This window comes from Dendropsophus ebraccatus, chromosome 5 (genome assembly GCF_027789765.1).
Source record: "Dendropsophus ebraccatus isolate aDenEbr1 chromosome 5, aDenEbr1.pat, whole genome shotgun sequence".
NCBI classification, from domain to species: Eukaryota; Metazoa; Chordata; class Amphibia; order Anura; family Hylidae; genus Dendropsophus; species Dendropsophus ebraccatus.
Window position 1 is genome coordinate 37,440,719 of NC_091458.1, and position 20,691 is coordinate 37,461,409.

Sequence of the window (20,691 nt, forward strand, 5' to 3'; positions counted from 1 at the left end):
AAGTGGTCAGACCCCCTGCAATCAGCTAATTATTCCCTATGCCGTGGATAACTTTCTCAGAAGGGAATACCCCTTTAAATAATGGCATATCCTAGTGATATCATCATTTTAAAAATTGAGAACATCATGTGATGCTCCCACAGAATAGCAAAATCTTAGCATACCATCCATCTGAATAAGCAGCTCTGATTTGACTCTGCGACTGGCCTCATGTTCATCTGATGTTCCCCTTCGACTGCAGATTGAGTCAATTTCATCAATGAAAATGGTGGTGGGGGCATAAAATCTGGCCTGTGGTGGGAGGAAAAAGATACAAGAAATAATGTATATAAAGACCAATCATTTCACAACTCCCATATGTCTGAACTGGGAGAAAGTCCGTATCACCATGTAATGTTAACGGGGTAGTGCGGTATAAAACCTTTTTTCACTAAGTAACACACATTACAAAGTTATACAACATTGTAATATGTGTTATTTATGTGAATGGCCCCCTTCTCCATGTTTCCATCCCCCGACCATTGACCCAGAAGTGTGATACTGTATACTCCCGGAATCACTGTCGACCCTGGCCACTATCTTGGGACGATCACGTCACTCTTGAGGAAGCCGGCCTGATTGCTCCGGATGTCCCTCATGCCGGCCCCCCTCCAGCGCGTCATCCGCTGCTCAGCCGCGATTGGCTGAGCATAACAAAAGACGTCAGGGCTGGGTGCACAGCTATTTCTTATTCTCTCCATTTCAGGGAGTGGGTTAGTAGTACACATACAGGTTGATCCATTACCACACTTTTCTGGCCAATCACCGCACAGCACCTCACCTACTCCTCTCTGCTATACCATGACATAGTGTACTGGATTGAACAGCCTGGCATTGTTCTGGGCTGATGGTTTACACAGCTCACTGGTATAAATTGTGTGTGTGGGGGGGGGGGGGGGGGGGGGGGGGGGAGGGGGTACACAAAGCCCTGAGCTACATATTCTAGTGATATCATTATTTTATAAATTGGAAATAGCATGTGATCACATATAACAAATATATAGAATATAATACAAAATGACATTCAAGGTATTCACTAAGCAGCTGAATCCTTTGCGGATATGTCAGCAGAATCTGGCAATCGGCTGCTAACGTATCTGTGCTCATATAGGACCACTTGATTCTGCCATTGTATATGTACCTTGAAGGCACAACAAGTGCTATAAACCCAGCCCTATTTGTATATTTTGAACCTAACAACAGGGAGTGGACAGCAGATTGCAGGGAAGGGAGACACCTAGTGGCCAAAACTTTGCATATGTTTTTTGGGGGTAAGGAGTTATGTTTGCCAGATGACGTGATTTATAGAAGCATTAGGAATCCCATAGGCTATCGAATGGAGGGAAGATGTTTGAAATAACATTTCAGTAAAGTAACATTTAACTACCTACAGATGAATAGACCATAATCAGCAATCATAATTATACTCATACTAAGGCAGTACAAAAATTCTATGGAGACAAACTGCTCTGTGGCTCTGTGGATCTAGCCCACGTCAATCAAAAAAGTTGTTTGCCATTCATTTTATTTAAATGATCAACTATGTAAATGAATTTAAAAAAAAAAGTTTTAAAAATACTTAAAATTGGTTCATTGGAAGTTTCTCCAAACCAGTGATATTCAGATGGAGTTTATTCTCACATCTCAGGAGGTATTCAGAAGAGAAGCACTTATGGTGCGTTTACACAGGCAGATTTATCTGACAGATTTTTAAAGCCAAAGCCAGGAACAGACCATAAACAGGGAACGGGTCATAAAGCAAAGACTGAGACTTCTCCTCTTTTCAAATCCATTCTAGGCTTTGGCTTTCAAAATCTGTCAGATAAATCTGCCTGTGTAAACACACCATGACTGTTTCATTTGTACTTTAATAAGACATGAAATATCTATCTAGTTTTTATTAGATTTATTAAGGAAGATGATTTGAAGGCATGGGAGCAATGCTAGAAAGGTCACAGCAGAGCAAGTAAAGTCTAACATCTACAAAACATTATGGGGAGATTTATCAGAGGGTGTCAAATTTAGACTGGTGCAAACTACGCACAGCAATCACAGTTCCTCTTTTCTTTCACCAGAACTGGAAGCTGAGCTGTGATTGGTTGCTGTGGGCAGTTTGCACCAGTCTAAATTTTAGACCCTTTGATAAATCTCCCTGTATGGTCTTTATTTAGCATAAAGCACATACATAGTATACTTTACTTATGTTGCAGCTCAAATATCCCAGCATTCCCTGGTCAATCTGTGTCTGTACGTAGGTTTCTCTCTAGAGATTTACACTCTGGAAAATACAGTCTTTATTTACACCAGGCCGTATTTTCGCCAGAAAAAGTTACCCACTGCCTGACCGCAGCCCTGCTGCGGTCAGACAGAGGTTAACTGCAGCTAAACTAATGAAAAAAAACAAACAGTTAACTCACCCGGGCCTGTTCCCGGCCTCCGCTCGTCTTCTACTCTGCTCCCGTTGCCGGAACAGCCAGTGTGACGTACACTGACTGCGCCGGGGATGCCCGAAGCTCTCCCCAGCAGCCGAGCGTCTAATCGGAGACGCTTGGCTGCTCGGGAGAGCTTCAGAAGAATGATAGAGGCTTTGGGTACTTCCGGAGCCTCCCAAAGCCTCTGTCATTCACCCGAAGCTTTCCCGAGCAGCAGAGCATCTCCAATTAGATGCTCGGCTGCTGGGGAGAGCTTCGGGCATCCCCGGCGCAGTCAGCGACCATTTAAAAACAACAAACAGTTAACTCACCCAGGCCCGTTCCCGGCCTCCACGCGTCTTCTCCTCCGCTCCCGTTGCCGGCCCAGCCAGTGTGACGCACACTGACTGCGCCAGGGATGCCCGAAGCTCTCCCCAGCAACCGAGCATCTAATCGGAGATGCTCGGCTGCTCGGGAGAGCTTCGGAAGAATGACAGAGGCTTCGGGAGGCTCCGGAAGTACCCGAAGCCTCTATCATTCTTCCAAAGCTCTCCCGAGCAGCCAAGCGTCTCCAATTAGACGCTCGGCTGCTGGGAAAGGCTTCAGGCATCTGTGGCGCAGTCAGTGTACATCACACTGGCTGTGCCGGCAACGGGAGTGGAGGAGAAGACGCGCGGAGGCCGGGAACTGTTTGTTGTTTTTAAATGGTCGCCCCATACGGTGGGGATGCGGGCCATTTTTGAGCCCCTCCCCACCGTATGGGGCGACCATACCCGGCGTATAAGACGACCCCCAACTTCTGACAAGATTTTTCGGGGTTAAAAAGTCGTCTTATACGCCGGAAAATACGGTATTCTAAATTAAAGGGGTTGTCTGAGGAGCAGAAGACAGCTAAAGCCTTCTGCTCCCTGGCACTAAAACTTTTTAAGCCCCGAAGTCTAAGAACCCTATTACACGGGATGATTATCTGAACCTAAAATTATTGTTAATTGTTCGCTGTAGTTCCACATTCGTTCGCTCAAGTTCCGCATTTGTTCACTAATCGTTCAGTGTAATTGCACAGTTCATTGCTCTGCTGGGATCAGAATGAGTAAACGATCATAGTAATGATCGCAATAACGATCGTATCTAACGATTATCGTTCTGTGTAATATGGTGAACGATTTTAGGTGAACAATAAACAATCTCGTTTGCAATCGTTTATCGTTAATCGTTATAAATTGCTCTGTTTTATAGGACCATAAGTCCAGACCAAAAAAATATCTAACACTGTGCAGCTACTTGACGTTGCATGCAGGCGTGGTTTCACCCACATAAAATGATCGGGACCAACACACACACACGTCTCAAAAAAGGATACTTCCTAGTTCTTCGTCTCCCTGAACAACCTCTTTAAAAGAAAATCTAAATTATTTCAAAATTTTGTGGGTCCAGTGGACGGTGCTAATCACCAATTGAAACACTAAATGGGCAAAGATTTACATGGTCACTGTTTTAAACAATTTTCCTACATTTGATACGGACTACTAACTTATTTGTAGGAGCCTGGGCTGTGTACCTGCATACTGCCTGCTGAAGATGGTCCATACTGTTCCTGAAAGGTAAGTGAAGGCTTTCCTCTCATACTACCCATAAAGCTCAGAATGGGGTTTCCTTTGTAAATGCCAGTGTTCCTATGCTGGTGTACATACGCAGTGCTCCAGTGAGATCCCACCACACACACACACACACACGCCATGCACCATGTTGGCGGCTCAATACAGCAGTGACAGCTCTAAAACCACCTTGTCAGCACTCTGAAGGGTTAATGTAACCAAACCATGCAGCTTTTTTTTTTTTTTTTTTTTTTTTTAAATTTTAATGGCAGATATACTATAAATGTATAAACTTCAAGTCAAGTTTAATCACAAAAGTATGTATCTCAGTCAGTTCAGCTCTTCATGCTCCAACACTTGCTTCCCACTGGTCAGACTACATTTTCAACATGACAGGTTTGCTTTAAAGGCACACTCCAGGCGAAACCGATACACAGTGTATGCCTAGTGAAGTGAGTAACACAGGGCTGTTCTCTCCGGTGTTCTTTAAATCTCTGTGCCAAGTACTACCCTCCACAGGCTGTGCACTAGGCATAACAGTGTATTAGTTTTGCCTGAAATGTTACTTTAAATACACCCTGGAGAAATTTCTTCACTTTAAGAAATGTCAAAGATATAGAACCTGAATAATTTATTTTTTATTTTTTTTTAGAAGATTCCCAGCTGTACTTTTCTATGTTCCTAGCTTGGAGAAAAACATAGCATAAAAATCTAAGTCTAACAAACACTAGAGCAAGAGATGGAAAATTATTACATTTCCGATATAAAATAAAGTTACAATAATATTAGGTCAACATAAAAAAGTTACATTTCAGCCGATCAAACAACTCTGATGGTTCATTCCAACCCTAAAACCAATATTTTCATTTTTGAAAATAAAAAAAAGATAAAACATTATATATATATATATATAATATATATATATATATATATATATATATATATATAATATATATATATATATATATATATTTATTATATATTTATTTTGCCTTTTTTGACCATATAAGCAACAAAAATAAACCTACCATTTCAAATAATAGGCGCACCAACTTTTCAGACTCTCCCCTGTATTTAGAGGTTAAGGTCGAAGAGGAAACATTGAAAAATGTCGTCCCACATTCTGTTGCTACAGCTTTAGCCAGCATGGTCTTTCCCGTACCAGGTGGTCCAACCATTAAAACACCCTAAAAAAAAAAAAAAAAAAAAAAAAGACAATTAAACACATTTCCATAAATATTTTTTCTTACAATTTTTTTCCTTCTAAAAATAAAAAAATACAATTTTTAAAAAATTATTTTTCTGATGACTAGTAGGAGAGACAAAGTTGTTATACCATCAGCCCTCCAATTGCAAGATTTCTAGGCCTTTCGAATTGTACAAATAAATAATGGCTCTATGTAAAGTGCAAAAGGGTTCTCAATGATTAGAAAAACATAGCCGCTGTCTTTCAAAAACAGCACCACACCTAACCTCAGTTTGTGGGAGGTATTGCAGCTCAGTTCTATTGAAATAATGCTTAAGGACAGGTGTGGCACTATTTGTGGAAGAAAGCAGCTATGTTTTTCTAATCCTGGCTACTCCATTTAAAGTGTGCCTGTCACGAAGGACCAGGTGTAGTGTGCAATCCATTTGCAGCTGGCAGTTTGAGTATCCATGGAGACAACCATGCTGGGTCAGTTCTGCGCACGACCAACGTTCTGATCCAAATGAAGTTGTGCGCATTACCGACCGGGCATAACCATCTCCACGGATAGCCGAACTTCCGGCTGCAAATGGATTGCACGCCACACCGCATTCAAACTTCGCGACAGGTACACTTTAAAGGGGTATTCCCCCCAAGAGCTAAAAAAATTAAATGCTCCCAAACCTAGCTGGTCTTACTAACCAAGTCCCCCTGCGTATTTTGAGACGTCTCCCATCTTTCTAGCTGCTGCCGTTCCTGAGTTACAAGTTTTTCTAAAAGCCAATCTATATCCAAGATAGGAAATTACATTTCCCATCATGCATGCGGGGGGGGGGGGGGGGGGGGGGGGGAGCTACTCGTGGGGGGGGGGGGTTAGCTTGTTGCGGAGGGGCGGAGCTTGCCAGGGGGGGGTGCCACGGGTGAGTGAGGGATGCCACGGGTGATGGAGGGGAGGGGCGGTTGGTTGTGGGGCGAGTGAGCTCTGGGTTGGGGGTGACCGGGTGGCTGCTGTTAGAGAGGGAGACAGTCACAGCTGCGCTGATCACTGTCTCCCTCTCTAACAGCAGCCACCCCATCAGTGTTCTCAGTCACTTCACTGTGCTGGGACTGAGGACACGTGATGCCGTCTCAGAGGGTGCGGGCCAGGAGCAGGGAGCGTTTCGGGTTGGACTGAGGTCTGATGATTCTATGCAATCCGTGGGGGTGAATGCAGCTGGATAACAGCAAAACTGTGCAGAATCCATAATAACTGTATATTGGAAAGATGGAAAACTACGGGTGGGCAGCGTATTAATGCAAAAATTATTTTGGGGGGAATACCCCTTTAATTTATAAAATCCTAAAAAGAAGGCAAGAAGACACCTCAAGATCTATGTAGCCCAGTCCCTGGGTAAAAGTTAAAGTGATTCTCTTCTAACCTGTTGGTGGGTTATTGCTCTAACAAGCATAAAATGAGTGAAAATTCACATTCACTTTAGGTTCTGCCCATGCATAGAATGGCGCCGACACAGAGAAGCCGATGCTGTGGTCCTTTTTTTGAACAGCAGCCCGTGTGTGGTGCCTTTCTATTCCCGGGCACCGGCAATAGAATGCCGCCGTACATGGGAACCGTGCTGCGGTTCAAAAAAAGGGACTGCGGCACCAACTTCACCATGCCGGCGCCATTCTATCCATGGGCAAAACTTAAAGTGAATGCACCTGGTGGTACATTCGCTTTAAGGCTGCCTTCACATATACCGGATGCGAATTTGCAGCCAAATCTGCTGTGGATTCATTGCCAGTTCTTTTCTATGAGAATACATACTCGCAGCTGGATTGACATCTCACTGCGAGTATGTAAGTTAACCCCCTGTCAGCCAGAGAATACTGTACTTGCTCCATGCTCTGGCTTGCTTGCGTCTGCACGACCCACTCAGCCAATCAGTGTGCTGCCCTGCTGCAGCCACTGATTGGCTGAGGGGGATGTCCAGCCGGGAACTCCCAAAGCAAGCCGGAGCGTGGAGCAGGTACAGCATGCTCTGGCCGGCAGGGGGTTAACTTACATACTGACATCCTGCTGCAATTATGTATTCTCATAGAAAAGAACTGGCAATGGATCCGCAGCAAATTTCAATGCAAATTTGCAGCGTGAAATCCGCTGCTGATCAGGTACGTGCGAAGTTACCCTAAAGTGTTATATTCTATCTTACCTTCCAGGGTCTTCTGATCCCTTTGAAAAAATCTGGCATCCACATAGGAAGAACAACAGCTTCCCTTAATAATTTCTTTGCCTCCTCCAGATCAGCAATGTCTTCCCTATTTGGAGACAAAGGAGAAAATAAAAAAATGAGTTACTATAAAAGTAAGGGAAAATGGCAAAAAACAACATAGAGGTAAAGCAGAGAGAAAGAATTAACCTCAGTTTCTGGTTTTGTGTCATATACTGCTGTGTCCAGTGATTGGCCTCACTGCTCAGACCCACTGTGATCAGGGGATATAGCAAGGGAGATCCACTCCCCAGGTGTATCTCCTGATCCACTAACAATATAAGTCTATGAGGCCACTGGATTCTCTCCCCAGATATATCTCTTGATTGCAGTGGGTCTCAGCAGTCAGACCAGCTATAATCAATAACTGTTGATATGCCCAATGACATGTCAAAAGTTAGTTTTAATGATTGTTACTCTTTAAGAGTTTTGCTTAGTTTCTCTATTACAGCCTCTATAGTTTGTGAGCTCTGCTTTCTCGCTGTACTCGCCATCTCCAGTCTGTGTGAGCTGTCCTCCAAGGATTATCTCCCTTCTGTCCACAACCTGAGCTCATATGTAATCCCTTTTTCCTCACTGATGCTACCGTTAACACTAAAGCAGAAAACCTATCTATTCTTTCAAGTAGAAAATAAATGGTAGTGTATGTCTAATGAAGACAACAAAGTTGCATTCAGGAAACATAAAAAAGTGCAAAGGTGTCCGAAACCATTAATGGGGTAGGCATAGGTTCCTTTTTATAGCCTTTTTTTTCTACCCTTGATAAAGCTTGTACGGCGAAACGCAGCGTTAGGTGAGTGGTATTACCGGGCAGGGTATCTCTATACCCAGAGGTTTGAGTATATATATTTTTGTGTTTTTTTTATTTATTATGTGGTACTGCACTTAGTTGCACTTTAGTCTGCACTTGCAGCATTATATACACTAGTTTACTTTTCTGCAGTATATTGGTTACCATATACACTCTTTATTCCTCTGTGGGTTAACTGATATACCATCCTTTATTGAGTATATAGAGCACACAACATTTATTTATTTTTCCTGCCTTGTATACCATCTGATGCATGTGCTGTATGATTTTCTGCTCCCCTTTTTAAATGTCTTTTAAATTTGTTTTTTGATTGTAATAATAAAGGATTCTTTTGATAAATTTAAAAAACACTGTCCAGCATTTTTTTGTTGTAGGTTGTGGATATTGTTCTGATGCGTATGGATATTAATTATTGGTGGTCCTATTTAGGTTAATCCATATGGACAGTAGGGATGCAACACTACTTAACAATGGGGGGGTCCCAGCGGTCAGACCAATACGATCACAAAGTGATGGCATATGCCGATAATACTACTTTACGAGATGAAAACATCCCTTTAAATGACAATACAAAAAATCTTATGCAGTAAGTGTCCCCTTGCTCACACAGACAGAATTTTATCAGTCCTATGTCTATGCAAGGGATTTGGGGGCTTTTAAAATCGGCAAATAATTTATCGTGTCCTCTATCTGGCCTATAGTTCTGCTGACATTATAAAGTTTTGTTTATCGGCAGTCGTGTTAGTTTTCATTTAATGATATGAGAAATTCCCTTCTGAACAAAACAAACATTTTATTACCGACAGCACACACGTCGGCCCCAAAATGCAGCTTTATTGTAAATACCATATTACATTTCAAGTGAGTGAAATATAAATTCACAGCTAGGTGGAGGATTTCCAGGCTTAAGCGTCGCTCCGCTTTGTTCAGACGTTAATCACTTAAGCCAGTAACAATTTCCAAAAGTATATTTCTAAAGAGCGTGGATTTTCCTGCATGGCTACATTTGGGTCTCTACATAACCGCTTTATGGGAGGCAGCCATTCATGCCGCATTCATTCTCTTTATTTCTGTTCAGGCAGATATAATAAATGTCAGGGCCACTTTTCTCAGACGGGAATATAAACCAGAGAACAAATAAGCATGGCTGACTCCTGATAACCAGCTAAAAACAGAAGACTTGAAGAGAAGAGGAAACGGATCATTATGCCATTAGACTCAATAGTTTAACCCTATCGTTACCGATTTATTCAAAAGTAGTTTTCTTTAATATAAAAATGTGCAACGAAAAGCAAAAATTGATGGATTTAAAAATGGTTTCTTTAGGTATACTGTCATAACCAGATTTTTGCAGTTTAGATAGACAATAGAATTTAAAGAGATTTTCTAGGCAAAAAAGATTGATCCACAGGACACACTGCACCTCAGCACTACAGAGTGGACGGACAACTCCATTCACTGTGTAGTGGCTATACCTTGTTAGTGCAGCTCAACTGCCATTCACTTGAATGGAAGTTGAGCTGCAGTTACAAGTTGCCACTGCTAAAATGTAAAAGGCCCAGTTTACTGCTTTTGCCCTGTTCACTGTGTAGTATAGGAGCTGAACAGCTGGTCGGTGTAGGCACGCCACTAATTAGTGATAATCCTGTAGATAAGAATCTGTTTTGCCCAGAAAGGCCCTTAAAACATATCTGCAATTTTATGTACCTTTTCAGGATAAGCTGTGTGTGTGTGTATAAGAAGTAGCTCTTAGATTACTTTAATATGGCATTTTTCACCGGTTTTCCCCTTTAAAGGCTTCATCTCTAATTTAGTCTTTTGGCTAGTAGGTGGAGACTAGATGCTATGATGTCTTATATATAGGAGATCCTGCTCTTTACAGCACACCCACATAAGAAGCAGCAGCATTGAGGACATTATAGAGCTGTACTTAACAGTCCAAGCTATGAATCTAGTACTAGGGTGAGATCTAGCACCCACTAAAAGTTGCAGCCCAGTCTCTGTATTTGTCTCTGCTTCTGTCACTCTCCAGACAATGCTCCTCTATCACAACCCACTTCTACAGGCAGCATTGATCCCTCAGTGAGCAGATTAATATCAAGACCGTTTTGAGCAGTTTTTAATGACGAGTTTAGGAGGACAAAGGGAAAAGGTAAAGAGCCCAAGAGGGTATTCACATATTCCGTGCAAGGAAGATGTGCTACGGAGAGGACCTCTCGGCATCATGTATCATTATCATGCTGGAAGTGCCACAACTGTTTACATCTTTGCAGTATTGGCATAGCTGTGCACAGTTGCGGCACTCCCAGCATCATAATCATACATGATGCCAGGAAGTCCATGAATCTGGTCCATAGAACATCTTCCAAACCCCTTCCTTCTCCACAGGTGGTGAACGTTGCTACTTCCATTAACCTTAACTGGAACTAGAGAAATTGCTTGAGCAAAGACCAGACTGAAATTAAACACGAAACAATTAAAGATACCCTCGTAAATGACAAAAGGCTCATGGTAGGGTCACTGAAACATACCAATGGACGTTTGGATTCCTAGAGATGATGTCCCGCTCTAATGCTTCAACGAGATCCTTGTCATATCCAGCACCATCAAACTTCTTCAACTCATTGTCCCCACCCACATCTTGCTGATTTTTTCGTCCCTATGAAAACAGATAAAGATGTGTTCGATACAACAAAATACATTGGTTTTTGAAAAGGCCAGATATTGGTGAAATATTTATTGGAGGTCCTAAGCAGAACTTCACCTGTCCACTTATTTACACTGGATGATTATCATTTCTGAATGAGCTTCGTGAATACTTGTATAAACTACCCAATCATTGTGTATCTTGATTCACATTAATTATGCATGCCTATAAAATCACCTTCATTGACGGTAACTGTAAAGCATAAAATAGCTAAATTTACAGCAATTATGCCTGACACACAGCTATCAATGGGGGAAAATTTATTATTGAGTATAAAAACTTAGGGCCACATGTATCATCCGGCGTACGGATGATTTTTGGCGGAAAGTGCCGATTTGCGTATTTTTTTATACGCAAATGGCCGATTTGCGAATAAAATATTCGCAAATCGGTACTTTCCGCCGAGTATGCCAGGGGGGCGGAAAGGGGGCGTGTAGTGGGCGGAACGGAGGGCGCGGACTCAGAGTCCGCGCGATTTACCATCCGTTCCGCCCAAATATACGCCGAAAACCTACTCCAGTCCTCAGCTGGCGTAGGTTTTCGGCGGTGCGCACGGGATTTATGTAGAGGCAATCCGCCTCTACATAAATCTCCGTAGCGCCGGAGCTGCGGGGGCATTTTTAAGTCCGGCGTAAAAAACGCCGGACTTAATAAATGCCCTCCTGAGATTTTTCTCCTTGCCCTTGGAGAATTTGTCAAAAATTGTGCACTTCCTAAAAAAAAAAAAAAAAAAATTGTTCAGAGCTTAAAGATAATGTATCACCTCAATTTCCTTTCACTGATTAGAGTCAGATACAAAAACTTATAATCTGTTTCTATTTTCTGACTATTTTTTCTTTATTTCACATTTTCTATATTGTTGAGGGGGTGGACATATTGCCTGAGCTGTTTTTAACAACATTTAGTGATATGTTTAACAGCAAGACTCATGGACATAGACAACAATTCTGTCCCCTTGAGATGAATGTGAAACACAACTGAGTATGATCTTTAAAGAGGTAATTCCGTAGGAAGCTGCTATTGCCTCCTGTATCTAATGGTGTCACATGTCGCTGCAATACTGTACAAATCACTTTACAGCAGCCTCCTCTTATCACCACAACACAAGTCTCAGCTTAGTTTCAGCCCCAGTGGTCAGAATGAAAACCGCATGATTTCAGGATTATAATAAAGATAGTAATATAGAAAATTAGAAAAAAAAAGTCAATGTCAGTACAGTGCCCTATTATTAGTGCTGGCAAAGGGCCCACATCACTACTAATGTCGGCAGAGTGTCCCATATTATTAATAGTGCTGAGTGAATGCCCAATCGGAGTGGGGTAATACTTCAAGCATCTTAAATTTTATCTGAGCCCCTTGAAGTAGCACAATCTAATAATCTATTCCTCAGACCGAAAAAGTTGGCGTACTACTGCGATATATTGATGACGTTTTAAAAAAAGTAATTTATTTTTATCACTTCTTTGAAAAAAAAAGTTTTCAGCATAAAGTTGCCATAGCGGATCAGAAATTTTAGATCTATTTATCTTGGCAGATCTGAGTGGAAAGATCTTGACGGATATCCGTGAACGCATTACTCCATGCTGAGTCTTCACACCTAAAGCAAACTACAAAATCAATACGCTAGCTAGCTTCTTGGGATGAGAAGGATTTGTTCCTCAAGTGGTTTATCTGAGAAACAGGCCACAGACAAAACATACAGCTTTTGGGAATGAGAATATTGGAAATGGTGTATGCATCAGGGATACCATGTAACAAAAAGCATACTAATGGAAATCTCCTAGTAATTGACCACATAAATTGTACAGGGTATAACAAGGAACATTATGTAACTTCGAGATATTCTGGTGTTTAGTTACTATATTCCAGCTACCGATTGTTTAGCCAATGGCGGTATTTGCTCTTGTAAAAAATGAGCTGAATACAGACCATGGTATAACTCGCAGGGCTGAAGGCGTCTTGCTGTGTGCAAAATGACATGTTCATCATCTCCACAGATGTACGGAGAGGTCACAGGGTTTCCCAGCATTCAGAAAGACAGCGCTCAATATGATTGATGTCTTGAAGGGTTTTCAGTGACAGGGTACAGGACCACACGAAACTGCTGGCGTGTGGGCAGTGCTTACGTAGGGGAGGCAGGAAGGGGTTGATTAGATTAGAAGATGACGCACATATGTAATTTCTATTGTCATTTCCTCCTTCTGCCTGAAATTATATTTGTTGGTGGCCTCCCTAACCCTTTCTGGTTGTCACCCCATATGTTTCTATGTGGGCACAGATACATTGATTGTATGTATATTCCTCCCATAAACCAACCCTTCCCCAATGCGGTAATCCTGTTTCCCATCAGGGGGTCTAGGTGTCTAGTTTTATTGGGGTTACCAATTATTGTTGTATAAGCTGTGTATTGACCTTCTGGTTTTATTTAAAGGGGAATCAGAAGGTTACATCAATCAATGTTAATCAATGGTGCTGGATGAATTAAGTGCGCTCTATAAATAAATAATAATAATGGCGCTGTGGGGGCGGGGCAGTGCACCTGACAGCGTACCCGGCCAAAGATTATGCCGACTAACAGCGTGGGACCAACGCCAAGGAGGAGGGTAAGAGACATAGCTTCCTCCTCCTCAGTGTCCCCGGCTGCTATAGATTTGTTTAACTTGCTGATAGTTCCCCTTTAAGGGTATGTTCACACGTACCGGATCCGCAGCCGATTTCTCGCTGCGTATTCGCAGAGATCCGCTGCGGATTCCTGCCCAGTAAACTCTATGGGCAGACAAACGTGCAGCCCGACTGCTTCAGGGCTCCCGGTGTCTTCCCGTCCTGCTCAGCCAATCAGTGCGCTGTGGCGGGGCAGCGCACTGATTGGCCGAGAGGGTCGTGCCGAGAACCCCTGAAGCAAGCCGGAGCAGGGACCAGGTGATGTATAGGCTCCGGCGACTGGGGGGTTAACGGGGCAGGCTGCTGACAAACTCGCAGCGGGATGTGCATCCTGCTGCGAGTTTGTCTGCCCATAGAGTTTACTGGGCAGGGACCTGCAGCTGATCTCGATGCGAATTCGCAGAGAGAAATCAGCTGCGGATCCGTTACGTGTGCCAGAAGGTATTCTGATCTGGACATGTTATGATACTAATCCGGAGAATGAGGATGCTATCGCCCAGCAGGGAATTTAGCCATCAGTGCACCTGCATGGCCCCTTCCTGTTCATTCTCTACGGAGCCATTGATCACTTCAGCTCAGAAGCATTCGGCAGCCCCACATGGAATTAATGAAGCGCCAGCTGCGGAGGCAGCCTGAGCACTCCATTCACTATGGGGCGGTTGCATCCCCATGCCCTTATGCAGGAGGAAGGGGTTGAGACAAAAGGTAGAGGAGACTACAGGAGATGAATGCTACCTTTTATATATCCATCAAGAACATAGGAAAATGCTTTTATTATATAGTACAAAAAGTCAAAGAGGCTTTCCTGAGCTCCTGAAGTGCAGCAAGCTGTAAACTCCCCCTCCCATCCCAGACCCTGCTTAGAACTCCAGCAGGGAGGAGAAGAGAGGTTGCAGCTATTCAGGAGCTTGGAAAAGACTCCTTGTACCAGAGAATAAAAGCATTTCTCTACATGCTGGAAGCACAGCTGGATATATGAGGGGTACCATGTGTCTCCTTGTCCCAACAAATATCTAAAAGTGTCAGAAGTTTGAAACTTGAATTACAGCTGACAGATTCCCTTTAATATAGTCCATAAATATCCAAGTGGTAGGACAAACTCCTTACAACCTTGCTGATCAGTTTATTTAAGAGCTGTACATTCAGTAACAGCTGTATCTGGTATTGCAGTTATCCCAACGCATGGCACTATGTCAGGTAGGAAGGGAAGAGATCTCAGCGCTCAAACAGGCATAGTAGACCCCTCAATAAGTGGAGACAAAAGTTGGATCCCCACAGATCAGATATTATTGGCTGTTCCCTGGGATGAAAAAAATATACACGCCTGAAGAGCCCCTTTAAGTGTGGAACAAAGCAAACAGACCCAAACAGGGTGGTTTGAAGGTCATGTATCTGTAGCAGGTTTTATCTTGACTGAGCAAGGTATATTCTTTGTAGATGCTCTTTGCTATGGTTGGTAGAGGAGAGTGGACGAGGAAGTGTGCCCCTCTTTACTCCTCATTATTATATTTAATATATGCATGGACATAAAGCATACATAGAAGAAAAGCCAGGATTCTCTTTAGAGCTGTGAGCAGTCAGGTTTCTATGGACATTGTGAATGCTGCACTGACAACAAGAGGACGGTTCAGCGCCATCCATTAGTATGTAGTGGAAACACGTCTACAGATCTGTCATTACAGCATTTAGAAAGAGTTAAAAATTCACCGAACAGACTCAGAAAGGAAGAGCTACCCATCATTGGTATTAATGTAACACAGACATCTCGTTGTTGGCACACTAAATCTTGATTAACCGTTTTTAAGCCAGAACAATTTTTACACTTTTGACGAACACTATAAAAACCCTGAGATTAAAGGCCATTAACATCTCTGGGTAAAAATTTCACTATGGTGAAAAAAATCTCTTCCCCTCAGTTGTTTATTACAAATGTTGCTTACTTTGGCTTCTATTGCTACTACAGTTTGTATGAGCTTTATTTTCTCTCTATCCTTATACACAGGCTGTATGACTCTACCCTACAAACTACCACTGCTAATCACTCTTCTCTTTCTTCAGCTTGTGTGAGCTGTCCTTCAAGATTTCTCTCCCCTCATTCACTCTTTGAGCTGATGTGCAACTTCATCCCTCCTCCTGCTTCCTTAAAAGGGGAAAGTCCATCTGACAGGCCGCATCGTGCTGGGAGATGATTTACACAGTATATAACTATAGCTGACATGTGGAGGAGAAAAGATTACAATGTGCTATACCAGTAGAAAGAAAGAAATAGCAGCACAGCAAGCAAAGGGTAATTGTAAGCAATATTGTTGCTGCTGAGAGAGGGAAACATTTACCTTGCATGGACAGTGCCCACAGCCCAGACTCTCGCTCTTCCCCTCCTGCACAGGGCACATTGCATGTCTCCCCCATGCTTCCTGTAATCTGTCTTGCTCGGGCTGTCACTACAGACAGATTTTCCCTGACAATAGGCAATGGACAGCAGATTACAGGGAAGGGACTTTAGTGCCATTTATCTGGGTTTAGGAATCATTTTTGATAAATAAAGGGATTTACAAAGATGTAAGGAATCACATGGAAGAAATGGAAGAAAGTTTAAGAGAAGAGACGCTTAAGGGGAGATATGATTAATTTATTTAAATATATAAATGGCCCCTACAAGAAATATGGGGAAAAGATGTTCCAGGTAAAACCCCCTCAAAGGACAAGGGGGCACTGCCTCCGCCTGGAGAAAAAAAGGTTCAATCTCCGGAGGCGACAAGTCTTCTTTACCATGAGAACTGTGAATCTGTGGAATAGTCTACCACAGGATCTGGTCACAACAAAAACAGTAGAGGGCTTCAAAAACGGCCTAGACAAGTTCTTAGACCAAAATAATATAAATGCATATGTATAGAACCTATCACCCCTCCCCCTTCCCTGTATCCATCCCCTCTTTGGTTGAACTTGATGGACATGTGTCTTTTTTCAACCGTATTAACTATGTAACTATGTAACTAAACAACAGTGACCATTTCAGAAAGTAAGAGACGGCACAGTGTTGCAGTGGTGATGCTAGTGTAGTATAGTTTATTAATCCACATCAAAGTAGTACAGTTAATCTAAAATGCAAGAAAAAAGGACAGGCATCCTTTTAGTGTAAACCTTTTCTCAAGCTTAAGGTTGTGACAAAACTGGAACAGTCCCAGTGAGCTGTGCTCAGCTAAGGAGCGGACAGACAATGGACTGATACAAGCTAATACATCTACCCTACATTGTAGTACATGATCAGCGGGATAAGTGCTACTGCCGATAGAGCTTGCAGAAGACTGCCCAGACCTGATAGAAGGAGTCACTGAGTCCCACTGAATATACACATTTATTTTCTGGAAGAGACTGAAGACATGTAATAACATTAATATAAAAAAGGGTCACTGGGGGTTAAGGAACATGATGACAAGGGAGACAATCTACATGGGTAAAAATCCACTGCTATAAACTATGCAGGTGAAAATGCAGGTTAATTGAAAAAGCTGAAATGATAGTCTGCAGAAAAGCCAAAAATCCAAAGTGTTGCGGCCTCTGGGGAACAATCTGTGCGAGGAAACTGAAAGTTGTACAGTTATAAATGACTTTCTCTGGGATCTGCAAAATACTTGTGGCTACATTACTTCTTGCTGCATAATGAATACATAGTATAGCATTATAGGCATGCCAACCATGGAATTGGCTCTTTCGCTTAAACACTTTATTAATGTACAAGGTAACAGCCAGCAAAAACAAAAGCGATTAAGTGGCAAAGCAATAAACCAGCTCAGCGCTAGTTTTATTTATGGCCATTCATCTGCTCAGCCCGAATAACACCTGTATATTGTGAATGAGTCGGCCCTTTGCACACCGTCATCGATGTATGCTCCATTAACCCTGTCTAGGAGCGGTGTTACAGCTGGCCACAGGCCTGAAGACCTCGTGCTCAAAGTTCTGGAAATCTGGAGTTATATGCAATGTCATTAGCTTTTTACTTCATTTACAATAATGTCCATCGCTGTTAGCTACTAGGAAAACCAAGACCTGAACAAGATTTAACCTGCACAATCTGTACCATGACCTTCTGCAGGACTTGTGGGAAGGTTACTGATTTACACAGCATGAAAACATTCTGTGTGCTTTACATCAGTCCCTGTCCTCAATAGGACTCACAACCTATATGATTATTAGGAGATGAGCGAACATGGAGCATGCTCGAGTCCATCCGAAACCCGAACGTTCGGCATTTGGTCAGCAGGGGCTGCTGAACTTGGAAAAAGCCCTAAGGCTATGTGGAAATCATGGATATAGTCATTGGCTGTATACATGTTTTCCAGACAACCTTAGTTCGCTCATCTCTAATGATTATCCCAATTTTATAGGATAGCCAATTAAAGAGGTATTCCCTATATATTGATAGGATATGCCAAATTCTGGGACACCTACCAATCATGAGGATGAACGGAGCCCTGCCCTCTTCACTGTTTTCTCCTACACGGCAGGTCCAATCCCCAATGAAACACAAAGGATATGCTATCACTTAGTGATTAATGGGGATCTAACCATCAGGCTAAGCAGAGAACTATAGGGTCTTCCCTGCTCTTAAGGTGGCCAGGAGCGCTGCTGTGGAGGAAAAGACCCAGAAATGAATTGTGTCTTATTCATTATCACAATCATTCTTTAGGAAATGGGAAAACCCCTTTAGAGAATATCCCATGAATAAACCCAGAGCTGTTCGGAGGGAGTCTGACTGCTGGGACCTCCACTATAACAATCCCTTGGCCCCCAAATGCACGGAGCAGCTGCGGGCACGCCTGGCTGCCATTCCATTCACTTGTTATAAAATACAGTGCTACAACAATATTGCATCCCCTTTATTCTTAAGATCTCTCTTCAGAATTGGGAAACCTTATGGCGGCCTTACTAGATCCTTACACCCAGAGTGGCCTACTGTGGTTCACCGGTCCTCTCCCACCAGAACTGGAAGTCCAATCCCCCCTGACACATTTATTACTCCTTTGGAAAACCCTTTGTTTCCAGTATGAATTGCAATTGAACCCATCTGAAATGCTGGAACTATTCCACAACCCTATGTCCACCTGGCTTTTCTACCTCTGAATTTCAGAGGTGGATAGAAAACCATCTGACCACTCTTAATCCTCCACATTAATCCCCCTAAATAGGTTCCATCAAGATTATCGTATCACCTTCAAAACTGTTCACACTACGTCAAATCTACCATTTTCTTAAATCTCTCCCATGATAAGAAGGAGATGCTGGTGCTACCTTATCATTTGAACATCTTTGCTGCTCAAACCCAACTGCGAAAGGAATAATTTCAGACCTTTACTGCACATTCAATATCCCCCCTCCGCAGATCAAACTCCCCATCATGGTGAAATGGTAAACAGATCTCACTTTTATACTATCCGTAAAGCACTGGCACCACCGCTGCGAGCAGATCAAAAAAGGAAGCAGTCAAGTAACCTTTTATGGAATCCTCATTCAAGGTACCACACAGGGTCCACTATGTCTGTAGCCTTACCCATAAGTTCAACCCCCATGTACCCCCAACCTAGTTCCGCGGTTGCTCGGATATTGGCAATACACTACATACTCTGTATACCTGCCCTGTGGTCTCAAGGTTCAGGGATTCCATATTAGCAATACTCTCCTCCCTGCTTAAAAAAACAACTTCCCAAAAGGCCCTCAGCACTCCAACAGGGAGACATGTTTTCCTCCATGAATGTTAAACATAAGCTACTCGGATATGTTCTCATGGCTGCCAGAATTCACATAGTGGCCAGATGGAGGTCCTCCACACTGTTTGTCCAAGCGGTTGCAGAGAGGGTAAACCTAATACTGTTGTATGAAAAGACTGAAGTCTGGCAGCCATGGCTAGATTACACTGCCTCAACTACTCTAATATCCCTGCTATACCTAGACTAGTAGTACTAGAACCTGAACCCAGGATCCCAGTGCTATCCCCTGAGCTACCATGCTTCAATGGAGGTCTCTATAACAAGCATCAGCCCAGAATGGGTGTGAGGAGACAAAAACAGCTCTAAAGTGAATGTATCCCCTAGATGAGTGCTTCTCAATTCCAGTCCTCAGGCCTCACCAACAGGTCATGTTTTGAGGCTATCCCATACAAAGGACACCTGTGTTAATACCTGGTGCACTTAGTACAATTATATCACCTGTGAAATACTAAGGAAATCCTCAAAACATGACCTGTTGTTATACAACTTTGTAATGTATGTTATGTATGTGAATGGCCCCCTTCCCGTGTTCCCTGAACCCCGCCCGTGTACCCGGAAGTGTAGTGCAGTATGCATACCCGCTCCTGCCGTCCCTCATGCCGACCCCCCTCTGCCACATCATAACTGTGCTCAGCCGCGATTGGCGGCCGCGTCATCAGCTGCTCAGCCGCGATTAGCTGAGCACAGTTATGACGCGGCAGAGGGGGGCCGGCATGAGGGCCGGCAGGAGCAGGTCGGCCGGCCTCCCGAAGATGACGTCTTTGACACGGATCAGGTATGTATACTGCACTACACTTCCGGGTACATGAGTGGAGGTCGGGGAACACGAGAAGGGGGCCATTCACATACATAACAAAGTTGTATATTTTGTGAATAATTTCTTAGCGCTGCACTACCCCTTTAAAATGACTTTGCATATCACATGCACAGCAGGGACAGAGCACATGGTATGGTGGCTTCCGGCCACCAGGTGGAGCTCATTACAGCACACTTGTACAGCACAACAGGGACAGTGTATGATATGGTATGGTGGTAGGCAACAGGATAGTGGCAGACTGTGCAGCTCTACATCTGGTGGTAGGGGACAACAGGGATGGCGGCAGGCCTCTTGATGCCTTGCCTGCACATTTACAGGTGATAGCCGCAGAAGGGAACATCAGGTTTGGCAGCAGGTGATGGTCTTCATGTCCTGCATGCAGGTGCTCTACAATGGACAGTGGAAGTGGGGGACAACAGCGGCGGGATAAAAAGAATCACAGCTGCATGTCCT

The 20,691-nt window shown here is 43.2% G+C and overlaps 1 protein-coding gene across 1 annotated transcript in view; it reads right to left on the minus strand.

Annotated features, from left to right (window-relative positions):
• The window catches only part of KATNAL1 (katanin catalytic subunit A1 like 1), a 78,333-nt gene that overhangs the window by 25,000 nt on the left and 32,642 nt on the right, over nucleotides 1–20,691 (minus strand). The window contains exons 5-8 of the mRNA XM_069972068.1: nucleotides 10,820–10,947; nucleotides 7,421–7,526; nucleotides 5,074–5,232; nucleotides 165–291 (exon numbers count right to left, since the gene is read on the minus strand). Of these exons, the coding sequence (XP_069828169.1) occupies nucleotides 165–291; nucleotides 5,074–5,232; nucleotides 7,421–7,526; nucleotides 10,820–10,947 (520 nt within the window). The remainder of the gene's footprint in view (nucleotides 1–164; nucleotides 292–5,073; nucleotides 5,233–7,420; nucleotides 7,527–10,819; nucleotides 10,948–20,691) is intronic.